The 17,097-nt window shown below is 31.9% G+C and overlaps 1 protein-coding gene across 22 annotated transcripts in view; it reads left to right on the plus strand.

Moving 5' to 3' along the window:
- LOC144958949 (uncharacterized) overlaps positions 1 to 17,097 on the plus strand; it is a 73,265-nt gene that overhangs the window by 44,480 nt on the left and 11,688 nt on the right. For 6 of the 22 annotated variants that reach the window (XM_078891309.1, XM_078891325.1, XM_078891268.1 and 3 more), the window contains 9 exons: positions 762 to 908; positions 1,385 to 1,544; positions 1,751 to 1,879; positions 4,614 to 4,904; positions 8,530 to 8,622; positions 12,674 to 12,865; positions 13,440 to 13,538; positions 14,033 to 14,219; positions 14,905 to 15,050. In XM_078891309.1, the coding sequence (XP_078747435.1) occupies positions 762 to 908; positions 1,385 to 1,544; positions 1,751 to 1,879; positions 4,614 to 4,904; positions 8,530 to 8,622; positions 12,674 to 12,865; positions 13,440 to 13,538; positions 14,033 to 14,219; positions 14,905 to 15,050 (1,444 nt within the window). Of the gene's footprint in view, positions 1 to 761; positions 909 to 1,384; positions 1,545 to 1,750; positions 1,880 to 4,613; positions 4,905 to 8,529; positions 8,623 to 12,673; positions 12,866 to 13,439; positions 13,539 to 14,032; positions 14,220 to 14,904; positions 15,051 to 16,652; positions 16,683 to 17,097 lie in introns of all 22 variants that reach the window. The other 16 variants (XM_078891293.1, XM_078891262.1, XM_078891249.1 and 13 more) reach the window with 7 other exon arrangements.

The raw sequence follows: 17,097 nt of genomic DNA on the forward strand, positions 1-17,097 counted from the left end.
TAGACGCAATATAATAGTTTCCCAACAGTTTTATGCTGATAGAATTGTTTGATATTTGTAAGATGAGGTAGAATTATCCAAACTTTTATACTTTTATATTATTTGAAGACAAGGATTTGTAACTTTTACTTTATTGTTTTATAAATTATTTGATCGATTTTCAGTGGAAAAACCTTTCTTTTATCAAGTACTAAAAATTCAAAACAGCAACAGAGAACATTTATAAAAAAACCCCCAATAAACCCTCTTCTCCACAACCACCTGCCCGATGGAATCTATAGTAGTGCAACGTGTGTGTGTGTGTGTGTGTGTGTTTGTGTGTGTGTGTTGGGGGGGGGGGGTCAAATTTGGTGATGAATTCAATTTAAAAGGACGTTCTTGACAATTCCCAACTAGTTGTTAAAGATTGTCACGCTTTTTCTAGATATAGCAATTTTGTTATTAAAATAAGTGGAGAATGCGTTGTCAATTTATATTGGTAAATGTGAGCTGGTAATCGAGAGGAATCAGCTGCTAGACTGTTGATCAACTTGTCTAAATCTTTATACAATGCATTAGATTGTCTTAATGTGGATTGATTGGGTAGGGGTTATGGGATTATTGTTAGCATTACAAATGGAAACATATATTGGGCGGTGAACTTCAAGTTCAGACTTTCTCCATCTTTCGTGGCCTTATTGTGTGTCTATAACATGCTCAAGTCATTGTTACAATTCCGTGCAAGTTCATTATCATTCTTGATCATCTTTAATTTCTACAAGGATTATGTCTATGTTCCGGAAGTACGTGAACGAAGGAGAGAACAAAGATGTCCACAACATGATGCACCTTTACAGTGACGTGGAATCCTACTTTGCCCTCAAGGACAATAAGGTTAAAAGAGATGCCCATGCCTCACAAATATCCAAGTAAGTCAGGTCTCAAAATTCCTTTTTAAAATAAAGAGATTAGCACTGTAAAAGCTAGAATGTCTACTATTTTACTCTGAAAGAGGGCTTAAATATCTCAAAAAGTTGATATGGTTTATTATAAATAATCCTTCAGTGATGTTGTTACGAGTCTGCAAATATTATGAATTTCTAAGTGTCTACTTTTTATGATAAATATATCGGCAGTTTTTCTACTACATGTTGTATTGTGTCAGGTCAACCAATTAAAAACAATATAAAGACAAATCATTGTTTTATTACCAAAAGAGGACATTTTTTAAATTTCAAGACAGGAGAATATGATATTGGATCCAAGTGGAAAACTTTTCTTGTGTCTTTTGTCGATAAAATAATAATCTAAAGTCAAGAGCTATCTTTTCATTTAGTCAGTCATTTAAATGGACTGCAATTCATTATCATGTCAAGAGTGTTAACTTAATGTATGTCCATTCCAGAACATATCTGGATCCAACTGGCAAGAAATACACACCAATGAATGAAAAGATCTCAGCCCGACTGGCATCTGAAAAAGACAGACCAAAGTCTGCTCTTCTTAGAGAAATTCAGCGATCTGTTCTCCCACGAGTTGAGGAAGTCTTCAAGGAATTCATCACAGTCAGTGCCTTTTTTCATTTTGCTTGACATTTGCATGATCTTTGATATTTAATTTATGAACAATATACGACATCAGTTTTTCCAATAGATAATTAAGGTTAATCAATTTATATGGATGACAATTATAATCCTAGTGTCATTGAATGATAGCATAAGTTTCTGATATCTAAAAAGATTTTTCTAAAACCTGATCCGTCTTTCTATAGAAACAAGCAGAGGAGTTTGGCATGGATCCTAGAGACTTGGCTAATATGTCTCAGTCAGAACTGGCAATGCGCATGGGCAATGACACAGCTATGATGTCTGGATGGAACAAACGAAAGTCACGAGGAAAGGTAAGGACATTGCCAAAATCCATTCCAGACTGAATATTTTGTTGTTGTTTTAATTGCGAGTACCAGGCAAATAATTTGACAAATGATTAAAATATTATGGTATATTAAAATACTTCTTTTGGTCTAATGGGTGCTATTGATATTTCAAAAACCTGCATTTCATTGTTATTGCAAAAATAAATATTGAGATTGTATTAAAATCTGTGTATAATTTATCGTAACACATCAATATGATAACATTTTTTTAATTTAATCGTCTCAATTATCTTTCTATTTCTTTTAGTTTATAAAGTATAGATAATTTCTCCCAAAAAAATTAATCATCATTTTTTTCAATCTGAATCAACTTTTTGCAGAGAACCGGTAAATGAATTTAAATTCAACTCACCTATGATAAATATGTATATATATATATATTTTTTTTTTTAGCTCATCGTTATTTTAAATTCTCACAATAAGTAAATTGATGTTTCACTGAAATTGAAGAAAACATTTATTTTGCTTGCTTTCATCGTGAATAGATTTTTTTCTCATATAGTTTAATAATTATGTACGATTTCACTATACACTTCAGTTTTTGCATTCATGACAACACGATCTCACTTTGAATGATCAACTCTATCCGTCTAGAATCACCAATCAATTGTGTATAGATCAATAATTAAAACAGTAGCTTTAAAAAATAACTCAACGTGAAGCGTTTTGGGCTCAACCCTCCCTTCAACCAACACGAAAAACAATGTAAAATGATAATTAGCCTTTTATGTTATTTTTTTTATTGGAGAGGAGTGTCAGCCAAAATTTTCTTCTTCTGTTTTTTAAAAGATGAAGTTGCTATCCTAATTTTTGTTCTATACTTTTATGGTCAACTGTTCCAGCAACGTATTATTCATTTCATTTTGAGTCCATGGTGCAGCATAGTGAAACAACGGATTGAAGATCTCGGCGTTTAAAACATGAATTGCTATTTTTCACGCAAAGATTTGCCAAACAGCACCAGCAATACGACCCAAATTAATACGGACGAATTAGTGTTTTTCTGCAGATTTGTATTATGATTTAAATTTAAAAAGCAAAGAAAAAAAAGAACAAGAAAACAAAAACAAAACAAAACAAAACAAACAGCTTTGGCTGGTTCTATGATATAAACGTGATACGATTAGGCTTTTATGATTCCAATCGTATAAGTTGTGACATTAACTCTGAGGTCTTCAATGATTGGCGTTGTTTTTAAAGTCACTAATCACGGCATCCACGTGAAAAAAACGTCATATCACAATGTATAACATTTTTGGTTTGATTTGTTTCCGTTCTGTTTTATATTATTTATATTTTCATTGCAGCTGTTTATCCACAGGCTTATTTATTTTGTTACCATGTTTGTGAGTTGTAATAGGACAGGAGTGACTGTAGCTTAGATAATTGTCTAAATGGACAAGAAAACGTGCAATTTGTAGTTGGTTCTTTTCAAAAGTAGAAATATTTGTCTCTTATTTCTGCTATGACATTTTCCCTAAATGAACGAAAAAATGCATCTTGGGTGTTAAAAAGTCAACCTTATTACTAATGAAAATTGTTCACTGCTTAATTTCATTACTCTCTCTCTCTCTCTCTCTCTCTCTCTCTCTCTCTCTCTCTCTCCCTCTCTCCCTCTCTCTCTCTCTCTCTCTCTCTCTCTCTCTCTCTCTCTCTCTCTCTCTCTCTCTCTCTTCTCGCTCTGACCCTCTCTCATTAAAACCTTAAAATTTTGTTTTTGATAAAGTAGATTTAGTTATCAACTCCATCAATTACGTGTCATAGATAATACGTTTGACTAGAAGACACACTATGAAAGTCCCGGTGATGGTTACTGTTTATCTCATTTCTCACTGTTATGAATTCGTCACTCATAACAAATGTGTAGTAATGGATGTTTTTTTGACATTGGCGTATCTTGAAACAGAGATAGGGTTTAATACTCTTTTAGTGAATTAACACCTCTATCTAGTTATGTATTAAACCGGACCTGTGAAATCTAGTTTCAAAGCGACAGAAGAAGCTAAGAAGACCTACCATTTGATTTAATTAAATAGAAGCAAAATTATAGGATCTAGGTTGTAAAGATTCAACAATAATTGTTAATTTAAGCTGTAGAAATAAACGATTGATATTAAACTTATTGATTTATTATCACTTATACCTAATTGAAATTGAATTTTTATTCATAATTTATTTGCATAAGATTGATTTCATTTCTCTTTTATAGTTGTGCTTTATATTCAGGATTCCTACATTATCACATATATCACACCAAACACTTAAAAACAACTATTAATTATGTTAAATTGAAAAGCAGATTTAAGAAGGTTCACAAACTAAAACGCACAAAGATACGTATACCGTATCATACCAAAGTATCCAGTTAGTCCTGAATTAAATAGCTTTGACAATGTTAATGAGACAAGTAAAAATGTTGCTTTAATAGCCTCATGCTCCCCACCCCTATCATCATACTACCTTTTTTATTTACTTAATTACATTGTTTTCTAACATCAATATATATGAGCTTGACATATTTCTTCTATTTCCTTATCCATGAGTACATTTGAAATTTGATATTTAATTACCAAAATCATTAATTCCACCGAAAAATATAATTAGTCACCACGGTTCTTTCATGAGTTCTTTATTTTTAAAATAATCAGATTTTGATTACTAATGTGACAATGTGACTTTGGTTTCTAATTTTTACTAGAAGGGATCAGATAAAGATTCGTTGACAAATGAAGATGAAGAGGAGGAAAAACCCATGTCTCAAAGGCTTCGGCAACTGAAGTTCTCGTCAGTGAAAGTAAACATCATTGAAGGCGGGAAGACGCGTCCAACTGTAACAACAGCCAATGAGAAGCGTAACTCTGTGAGATTTAGTACTCGAAGTAAGAGGAATGAGAAACTTGTATCTAGGGAAAGTCATCTGAGACCAATCTCTGAAAATGAAGAAACAAAAGATTGCACAAAATCATCATCACGTCCTCAACAGAAGAAGGTATCAGTGGATTGGAATGTATACTCTACAGTATCGTGTTATGGGTTTCCGGTCTGCAAGCTGTTTGAACCAAGCTAGCTTCTATGTACTCCGAGTAAATGCTTTTGACAACACTATCATGCAGTTGTGTGAAACTGTACTCTTTTCTTATATGATATGGTTTGTGATCTGTGTTGCCTCATTCATATCAGTACTTTATATCGGGTTGGGTGTTATTTTTATTTTATGTTCATAAGCATCTTTTGCTTCCTGGTGTGAAAAACATCTTAGTTTGCGGTGAAATGTATTTATCTAGAAAAGGGAGGGTTTTAAAAAAAAATTATTACAAATTTGTTTGTTAGAGTGTTATTTTACTGAATAAAGTTTTGTTTTTAAACTGTTATTTGTCATCACGCTTATAACGTTTCCATTCATAAAAGGAGACACATGTGTGCTCAATATCATCAAGTAACGTATAAAAGCATACACAGTTTATGTGCTCTACATGAATTATTCAAAGACAAACTAAGCCTATTGGAAAGACAACTAGACGTATTGGATAAACAATGATAAAATGAGATATGATAAATACGCGTTGAGAACAATGGTAATTAATGGTTGACGGAAACGACTGTTTTTCCTTCTTCAAATTAGATTTTTGCGTGGCACAAAATATCAAAGATTTGTATAACGAGAGAAAGAGAGAGAGAGAGATAGATAGATAGATAGATAGATAGAGAGAGAGAGAGAGAGAGAGAGAGAGAGAGAGAGAGAGAGAGAGAGAGAGAGAGAGAGAGAGAGAGAGAGAAAGTTGTGATTCCAGTTATGGAATTATTCTGAATAGTATAGGATTGAATTTAGGTATATAAAATTGCATTTTACAATAAGTTTGACTACAATATTGCCGTGGACGTGAATAAGTTTAAAATGTTCAAACTTACATTCAGTCTCTGAAACTATTAAAATAAGATTTACTTCTATTTCATCACTTGTCCAGTTTCATAAACGAAGCACACAAGATTTATTTAATAAAGAGTTATATTTTGAATATTCAATTTCACCAAAAGAAAATTACAAGTATCCAGCAGCTGTGCATCAAGTGTGTAGAGAAAAGACACAATTTAACAGAAGAAGGTTCGTTCCATCTTTGTGGTATATGCGATTTGCTCACACGGGATTATCAAACGCAATACGCAATATCGGGACATCAGAATAATTACCTTTTTTGTTTGGTGCCATTTGCTTTGTGAATGTGTAACATTCATTTAATCTTGCAATATGGGCTGGGATTGCTTACAATGAAGGTCTTAAACTGTAATATAACAAATTAACTCGCCTTTTTTATGATGTTTTATTATATTGAGAGTTGAAATGATTTGCAACCAAGTCGTGAGCAATCATATGATCTTATAACCGAGTACATGTCTGCCCTCAGTAAATTTTAGAGTATTTAAATTCTGATAGATAGAACAATAAATTCTTAAGAATGGAATTGTCAATATTTGTCCTGTTATAGTTTTTGACTTTCATGTAATGCTTATGATAATTTAGTGCAATGCGTGACATAAAACTCAATTTTTGTGGTATTTATATTACACTTTAAATTTTTTTTAAATACTTTTATCATTGTATACATTCTTATATATATATATATATATATATATATATATATATATATATATATATATATATATATATAATATATATATATATATATATATATATATATATATATATATATATGTGTATATATAGATATATATATAGCAATACTTACTTTTATAATTCAATTATTATGGTTGTAAATTAGTTGAAGCTAGAATGGTTAATTTATTACACTTTGTTTATACATTAAATTCACTTTTTGGAAACTCCATCCAAGCCAGTGGCAAAATTATCTTCAAGTCTTATTTCACACAGACATAGATTATTAGTAAGTGAAACAAATATACATTTTGTTGCTTAAGAATTGATCAGTAAATACAAAATCAAGATCAAGATTTGTAAAATTGTTTGTTATTTATTCGACAGTATGATGTGCAATTATAAACTACGTTATTCATCTGAAATTTATCAGTGCTGGTGTTCTGAAACAATGGCTCTTTTTTATTTACAATTTTCCTGTACATTGATTGCTTATTAAATCGCCGTACTCTGGAAAGAACCGTATTCAGAGATTTGACCAGAAAACTCGTCCTTCAAATATATTATATATATATAAATATATATATATATATATATATATATATATATATATATATATATATATATATATATATATATATATATATATATATATATATATATATATATATATATTATATATTCAAATATTTTTGAAGGACGAGTTTTCTGGCCTAAGTTTTAACAAATGTGTCTTACTGGAGTACGACAGTTAACCGGTTAATGAATTAACCGATGCTGACTTGAGGGTGTTTCAGAAATTAAAAAAAAAAAGCTTTATAATATGCTTCATGGCATTCATTTAGTTTTCGATTTAAAACCGTTTAGCAACAACATCATTTGCTCTTGTACGTTGTTAACATTTAATAATCCGACTAGTTTTTCAGATGACTGCCCGTCGAACGTTTTGTTTAGAGTAATTGGAAATTTATACATTATTATTCAAAATGCAAAGCAACATTTAAAAAGCTTATATAAACGTCTTATTACTTTTCAACACCAGAATGAAGATGATGTATTAAAGTGAAATGTTCTAAAATGAAAAATAGAAACTCTTTGTGTATAAAACACTCATTAAACTAAATATATCGCCGTGCCATATTTTTCCAAATACCCTTTCTGGCATTTTGATTATTATATATACATCCCCTTCCAAAAGTGAATTAATCTATGTTTTACACATTCTGTTTCATCGTGTTTACACCTCTATTTTTAATGTAAAGGGAAATAAAATGTTTTCAGAAAAATACATTTTTACCTCTATTTTGAAATAATAAACCATAGGAAGTAAATATTTTTTTTTATTAAACAGGTCTTCTAAATTTGGCTTCTCAAAAGACTTAGGTTATCGCAATGTGTTTGTGATGAAGGAGGGGGGGGGTGCTCTACTTAAATTCAACGGTGACTTCAACAAATATTGAACTCTTCGAAATAAATTTTGTTTATTGTCATTTTTTTTTAAAATTTGGATACTTTTGATTATATTTCTAATGAATTTAACATAATTGGTAATGCTACCTTGTGAATTAATATATGTTTTGAAAGGAAAGTATTTTTGGAAAATTTTGATTTGTTAATTGGAATTTAGTAATTTCGTCGGTAGGTTTTGAAAAAAAAAGGGGGAAACCGCAATGTGAACTAATTTTTTAAAGCAACTTGTATCACCGTTAATGATGTTTTTTAAAGACCATTTTCATTTCTAAAGCCAATTTTATGTAAATCATGGGACTTGTCTATGTGTAATTTTTAACTAAGAAGACATTTTCTTTCCAATAAATTCCACGTCTTAAAATTGTAAAATTGACTTGACAAATTTTGGAAAACCAATATTCAAATATTTAACAATTCACGTACCTATAGCCTATTTCTTTATAAATGCTCACAATTTCATAGGTTCCATTGACTGTCACTGTCGATCACAATCACATTTTATATTATTGTTATGTGTTATCTGACATTTTAGCTGCTGTCCCAAGACTCCATAGCATTCAACGATGATTGGGAATTTTTAGACTTTGATAGTTCTTTCACTTCATTGGGAAAGTCGAAGAAAAAGGTATCACTGATTGCTCAGAGCTTGTTCCTCCCGCTGGCCTGCATACTTTTTATTGTTTATGTTGAAATATATTATGGGAACTTTTTTGTATATATTTTACTTCAGCTACTCTTCAGTAGAGATAAGGAATGGTCGCTTTTTGATGACAATTTTTTGAAATCACAATTCATGTTTTAAATCATATTTATCTTTACTCACGTTTATTTATATGCATATGTGACCAGTCGTCACAAAGGGGTGATTTGGATGCTAAAAACTGAATGAATTAGTCAAGTACACAAGGCGTGCGTTATGTTGTTATCTCTGTTTTATTGGGAGAATAGATATAGTTTCTTAAAGTGCGAAAAACAAAACTTTCATTTTTATTCTATGATTTTAACCTTAAGTTACATTTTTGTCATCCGATGTGCACACAGTTTCAGCTCATATAGCTCAAAGCAAATATGGGCTTGATATAACATTTTTGTAATGAACAATATATTATTTTTCGTTGGTTTTAGAGTAATTCATTTACAACAATGAGCCCATAACAATCTATGTTATCAGACCTTCAAATAAGTAAACCTCGTTGGCATCTGATTTACGATACCGTTTTGAGACGATTGGTCACCTTTTTAGTTCAATTTTATGTATTCACTTATATGTATATCATTTATGTACACACATTATACATAATAATATATACCTACATATACACAATATTATTTTCAGCACAATGGCATACCTTATATTATTATGCGTATTGGATTCTAGACGTTCTCACAGCATGTTTATTCAATTTTGTACCCGTTTTTACCATCTTCAAGGCATTGTAATGACATATTATTGTGTTGTTCTATACAACAATGACGCATAATATTATATGCATGCACTCTTTTCCTGTCATTATCTTACTTACTAACATTTATATTCTCGGTACGAACTTTATTCTATCTATCTACAACCAAATCGGACTTTGTTTATTTCAAAAATGTATTTATTTATTTATTTATTTTTAAAAATATTTTTAAAACTTATTTATTCAACTGTGCATTTTTATTTTAAAAATTATTCATTTATTCATTTATTTATTTATTCATTTGTTTATTCATTTATTGAAATTCCTGTTTATAATTTTCTTTTGCCCATGTACTGATTTGAACACATCTATTGGTGGTGATGTTTGTGGCGGATGCTAATATTGACAGGCACATCAATTTAGGGATTGTATAATTTGATAATGATAAGAAGAGTGATCACGATGATGATGGGGATTATAATAATAATGATGATGATGATGATGATGATGGTGATTATGATGATGATGATGATGATGATGATGATGATGATGATGATGATGATGGTGATGATGATGATAATAATAATAATAATAATAATAATAATAATAATAATAATAATAATAATAATAATAATAATAATAAGATCAATAATTGTAAAAATAGTGGTAATGATATTAATGATGATAATACTTTTCCCTCCAATATTTAAATGATATATAAGAATACATTGGTGTCCTTTTATTTGAACTTTCCCACACCTAATGCTGCTCATAAAACAGGACCTCTTACAATAAATTTTTGACATTGACAGCATCTTTTACGGGAAACTATCCGGTATTGAATTTACTCAAAATTATGTACATTTTAAAAATTAAAACTCGGAATTAGACAGGAAACAGTTATCATCATTTGTGTTTCATTTCTTTCAGGCTTACAAAAAATATACATATAGAGTAAATCAAAGACAAGAGGTGAATCAAACATAGTAACGTAAACATTCATCCCTTAATTTCACGCACATTTCAGAGAAAACAAAATTCACTTATTCCACCCTCAGATACCCATACCTATATTGGAATAAATCCTTTAAAAAATGTTTATGAAGATTCTTTGTTTTCTAAAAATGACTCACAAACAGCTTGAGCCTTTGGCTTATCTTCTTCGATGTTGGACCAGTTGTAAAGCCTTTATATATTATAATATATTCTTGACGAATGTATCCACACTGCTCATGGCATTTACACTGCAATGTTGCGACGATCTGCACAACCTCCGAAAACTTTTCTACAGTCATGAATCGTTTTGAACCAACCAGGCAGCTGTGTCGCATTGAAATTTCAGCCAAATGCTCTGCATTAGGTTAGGTGCAAGTGAAGACGCCGTCAGGCCTCACTGGTGCAGACAAGTTTTGGATTGTAGTCTGTTAGCCGCCACCCAATGTCTCTTCTTCCTGATATAGAACTCTGGAAGCTTCTCTCCCAGTTATTAGGAGACGACGTCCCCGCTAAGAGGAACCATATGCTTGTAAGTCGACCCCCATCTCGTAATTGAATCTCCTACCAATGTCAGAGAAGCTAAGCACAAAAGCCACTGGGATTTTATTCGACTATGTGCATTGACTTGCTGAGTTTGGCGTCTACCTCTTAGACGTTCCGGCCTCTACTCCATATAGGGGCGCCGTACTTTGCTGCTGAAAAAAACCCCACAGCAACGGGCCGGACTTTCTCCCAAGAGCCTGGGCGGCGTACCCTGTAGATCACAATAGCTTCATAAGGAGACTGATGTCTGTTTCAACTTTTCTGGCAACACATTGAGATGAACCCGATAAGAAAGGCTGCTGTCCACGGTAACCCCCAGTTCATTGAATTCTGTTCTATTGACAATGACGATGACTTCCAGAGTTTGAAAACACCTGATCTGATACCACTTTGATGGAAAGTGGAAAGGGGTCGCAACAGTTTTCAATATTCATTTTTAGATTTAAGTTTGGTCACCGTGTCTCTCGAGACCGGTCCAGTCCTTGTTTGTTTAAAAATACTTTGGTGTGGAGAAATAGCGCCATCCATTTGTTTTAATAAACTAGAATTGAGCTTTGACGTGTACAAAAATGAAATTTCAAAGATGATAACCGCCCCCCCCCCCCACCACCACCACAAGAAAAAAACAAACCCAACAACAAACAAACAAAATGAAACCAATCAAGAGAATTATTAAAACAAGAAAAATAGATTCAATTGAAATTTTATTCAAAATACATATATTTAACGCGAACATTTTTCCTTATGTTTTTTATATATCACGTTAATAATCTATAATGAATTGAATACGGGCTGCTTGCTCAGCCATTAAGAAAATGAACCACTAAAACTTTCGAACATTGTATTAGAATATGGGGATGTTTTTGAGGTTAAAGTATATATCGATTTATTGTCCTGTTTTGGTTTTTAATATAGACGTGTGGTGTGCACTGTCCTACTTCTTTCCCTTTCCAATATTCTCTTGTGTCACTTTTAGCCATGAAGTTTTCCGATTTGTGATTATCTCTTTCAATGCACTTACTCTTATTGTATACATTAGATCTTCCCGATTGGATGCATCGTTCATTATCCTCAAGTTACCCTATATAATTACTTGACTTAATTCTTTGAACATATTAACATCTGGAGAATTTAATCGTTTATGAAGTTAAATCTTTGAAATAAATCAAAAGATATGAATAAATATGATTTAGACGTTTATGAATCAATGATGACCATATAAAATGATGATAATTTCACATAAGTTGTATCTTTTAGCTCTAGATAAAGGGTGTATTTGGAAAGCATTTTTCTTCATGTTTACATAGTATATTTTACACCTTTTAGATTAGCTAGATTATCATATGAATGTTTTCATAAGAAAATCAGAAAAGATGGTCTTTTTTTGCGATTGCTATTTTTTTACTAAGATAACTTTAACTTTATGTTCAAATTGTTAATTGATATTATTATGAAAATGTGATCTTTAACTTAAACGATCAAATCACTTTTAATTTCATCATAATTATAGATAGAAAAAAATGTTCATTTGGAAAAGAAAAAACACTTATGTAACCAACACTAAGCGACATAATATATAGTTCGAAAAATGAAATATGTTCATAACAATATATTCACATGGTTGAGTGCGTGGTTTTTTTATTAATCGAACGGGTGTCTAACACTTTAATCAACATTAATTAGACTTGACCAGGAAACCAAAATACCTAGTAATTCTTAACCTCAATGTTGCAGACAACCGGAAGAGCCCAAGCGACACGAGAAGACAAGAATGAGTTCCTGGCAGCTCTGGGTCAATCCGCAATGGGTCAACTATCTATGCAAATGTTATATTTCTACAAATACCTCCTCAAACACGGAGAGGAGGATGGCATACCTCAGATTGACAAGGATCTCTTCTTCTACGTTGAAGTACAAAAATTTAAGGTACAAGATTATTTTCTTTATTTTGTAGTGAATACAAATTGTTCATCATGATATTTAATAATATTCTGCTCTTATTGTTTATGCTTTGTACATTTCATCCAGAAACTTGACTTGGAAGAGAACTTTCTTAATCTTTTGCAGATTCTTTTTAATTTTTTTATTCATTTTATATTAAACAGTGACTTTACAAACATACAATTTCGAGATGCTTGATATAATATACGATGACTGTAACTCTAGTTTGATACCTGTCAATGAAATTACCAAGTAAAGAGTTGTTATAAATAGATTTGAAGCCTGAGTTCCTAAGTTTAACAATCTAATTTAATTTTCCCTTATTAGAGATATTGAAGATTTTATTCCTTTAAAATTATATCTGGGGCAATTTTTTTTTTATGATAGACACCAAGCTCGCGTAGAACTGTCTATTTTCAAAAAGTTGACTATTTAGAATGTATTTATCAAACAATAAAGCAATCATTTTTGGAAAGATTAAAATAATCGGCTTAACAAGTTTTCAAAAACCGCCCTATATTTGCATCACGTGAAGAATGCTATTTACATTGCCTTACAGGATGGGAGCCACCAGTTTTCAGACGAAGAAATGCTCAAGAGAAAAGTCCAATCTATAGTAGACTGTTTTCTAGATTCTGTATACTCACCAACTTTGCAGGTAACATTTTTGTCAATGTATCTCGTTTTTCTCATTTACAGCAGTTTCAATTCTAATCAATATGAACCATCGATGATACTGCCTGAATCACACACACACACACACACACACACACACACACATACAATTAATTTTTAACAGTTTCTTATTTAGCATGTTTGCCCCCGTGCAGCTCTTTAGTCAGATTATTAATTGATTGTTATAAATAAACCTGTCATATTGTTAAGACAAATTCAAGTTAGATGGCTCAGCCCGAGGAGGCGTAAAAAATCTTAATAACTGGGGGCTGTTTCTTAATAACAACACGACAGAGTCGCTTGTGAATTTGAGAAAAGTTCAATGGCGCCATGACTGAAGGCATCCTAATTATTGTATTACAGGATTAATTCACCTAAACATGTATTAATTTACCCTCAAATCACTGAGCTTCTGGGCACGACATTGATATAGAAGTATTTAATTATAATTATATGAAATGTGTTGTCTTCCACCAGATTGACATCCCAGCAGATCTGCATCAGAGAACACTGAAAGGCGCCCAACGATATCTTAGTGGCAAAGAAATCATTCCATCCATCTTCGACGACGCCCAGTTTCACGTGTTCAAAGAGCTCTTATTCTACTGGGCTGGTTACAAACGTTCCACCACAAACACTCCAGAAGATCCCAGGAAGAGACCGGGTATAGAATGCTAGCCATTAACCAGTTAATTGTCGTACTCTGGAAAAACTCGTATTTAAAATTTGGCCAGAAAACTCGTCCTTAAAATATCGATCGATTAAAATGACCCTCCTCTTTGCAAAACAACTCTCAAACCTGGGAGGGACTTTGCGAAGACTACAGCAATTAACTGGTCAACTGATGAAATCATTGGATCATTTTATACTGTAATTTTAAAGTCAGAAGTCAATGGCGATTAAAAGAATAGACTATATATTATTGAGTATGGAGGCAACGTATTTCAGAAAATAATGCATCAAACCCGTCTGAACAAAGAAACGTTATTTTGTTGTCCTTGTTATTCTCCCATTAGTAAATTGTAAAGTTTTGATAGAGTAAGGAATTAATTATTGATTATATGCGTTCAGATAAAATACTCTCAACATCCGTCATCCGGAGATAACGTACCAACACACAAAACTTGTGTAACCTTGAATGTATATAGTCTGATTAATATAATTTAGTGATAACTAATCATTAAAATAGCTGTCTAAAAATAATAACATAGAGCTGAGGGACGTCAACTTCGCTGCATCTATAGATTTGTTGGTACCATGGTATTGGGTCGACTTTAGGTATGTGCTACTCTATCCAATTAAAACCCGATATGAATTGATATTAGCAATTTTATTTTCATCAATACCAGTGACTAAATACGACAAGATGCTCCGAAAACGCATGGAGAATATTGAGAACTACAAAGTCCCATCATCCAACTTCATTTTGCCCCAAATTCCAGAGGGAGCCGTACCATCTTTTACTCTTACTCTGTCCGAGGGAATCCGATTCAAGGTAAACTCTTTTGTGTCCTAAATTTTGAAAGGCTTCACATTAACACACCCAAACACCTCACGACTAAAACATCCACATGCTGTATTTAGACTACTGTGTGTGAAGGTTGGGGATTTTTCATACCTATTGTTTGAACACACATTTGTACAAAAGGTTTACCTGAGGTGTAACATAATCTTTTGGTCAGGGAAAAATAACTTATTCCATCACATGATTTTAAAAATCTATCCCGTGTTTTGTTTTGAAATATTGTTAAATAAATGATCATTAGAATATGCAAATCTGTTTAAATTATTGCTCTACTGTGCTTTATTCTGTCATGATATGTCATAATGATGTACTCTTTTCCTTTCAGATATAACTCCATATTATATATAATCGTTTTTCTGTTCTTCCATTTTATGAATCTGCCAGTTTTCGTTCTTTTAAAGCTTCTGTTTCAGCATTTTTTGTTTTCCTCAAGAGGCATTATTATAGCCATTTGACAATTTGTTTTTTCAAACATAAAAAACGAATAAAACAAAACAAACACAAAGAGCAACATATAACAACAAATATAACGAACAAACCAAAAAAATCAGAAACAAAACAAAAATGAGCAAATAAAGAACCCGTTAAAAACACAAAACAAACAACCAAACATAAAAAATGAAACAACAACAAAAAACAACAACACATATGCATGGAATACTAACCATGTCTATGTTGTGCATTACTTTTTTTATCCTGTGTTAGACACATTGAGGTTAGTTTCAATACGTAATTTAACGCAATTCAAGCATCAAAGACATTTAGTATGCATTGTCTTAATTAGTCCCCTCCAAAATTAGAGAATCATGTTTTTGTCGTGTGATCATAGTACAGTGTTCCAGATTCGAGGTTGGCGTTATAATAAATTTCATTTTAGAATTAAATTATGACAGCTGTATGGCTCATTTTATTTATAATGAAGAAGAAGAAGAATATACGATTCTTACACTCTTGCTTTTTGGAATTCCGGACATGTTCCCAACCCGCTGCTAGACGAGCTTGTGAGTTCCAAATCGCAAGAGTGTAAGAAATCTTTTATTCTAGCCCTCAGTCGATTCCGATTTCGTCATCTCTGAATAAAAGACATCTTCAAAATTTTTTAAATGATACTTCTGTTTAAATAATCTGATTGTTTGTGAAATTTAACTATGTATAATCTGACGTCACAAATTATTATTGCAAACATGGTATCATTACGCGTTACTATTTAGGTAGAGGGGCGAATAATATGATTTTTATTGTGCAGAAATGGTAATTCATGTTTGGTTCCATTGTATTACATGTCAGTTTCACGGTCAATCATCCATACAAAGACATTCTCTCTCTCTCTCTCTCTCTCTCTCTCTCTCTCTCTCTCTCTCTCTCTCTCTCTCTCTCTCTCTCTTTCTCATACACACACACGCTCACACATACACATTCTAGAAGATATGCATGATGATCGACTATCCAATTAATTGTCACCCCCCCCCCAAAAAAAAAAAAAAAAGACGACGACAATTATGTCTAGACCATAGTCATATTACATTAACACCAATGAGCACGACTCTATTGTTATTTAAAATGATTTTCCAGACCTACAGTCCTACGCCTTCTACAGATTCAGTAAGACTCCGACCTTATTTAATATTACGCAAACCTGTCACACTCTAAGAGGGCTAATTATGCATGATGGCTATTAACCCTTCCTGTCTCAGTGTAAGGTTTTGTGGGACGCCATGCCTTACATAATAATTAACATTGTGTGCACATAGATTAAAAACTACTCTGAGGGATACAGATTAACGTTTTCCATATGAATTCCAATCAGAGTCTTGTGATAAGTTGAACGATCTCTTTTTATACTTAAAACCTCTCATTATTACTTATATTATTTTTTCCACTTACGGTACTTTTTTCTTTCAATTTGAAGTATACAATACAATCTGGGTACCATTTCTAATGCAACATGTACTAACCTAATCTGGTTATTTATTTGTTTATCTATTTAGTATCTTTTCCAGGTTGGGGTCTATTCTAC

Source organism: Berghia stephanieae, chromosome 1, assembly GCF_034508935.2.
Source record: "Berghia stephanieae isolate SIO BIC M18660-M18661 chromosome 1, UCSD_Bste_1.3, whole genome shotgun sequence".
Classification (NCBI taxonomy): Eukaryota; Metazoa; Mollusca; class Gastropoda; order Nudibranchia; family Aeolidiidae; genus Berghia; species Berghia stephanieae.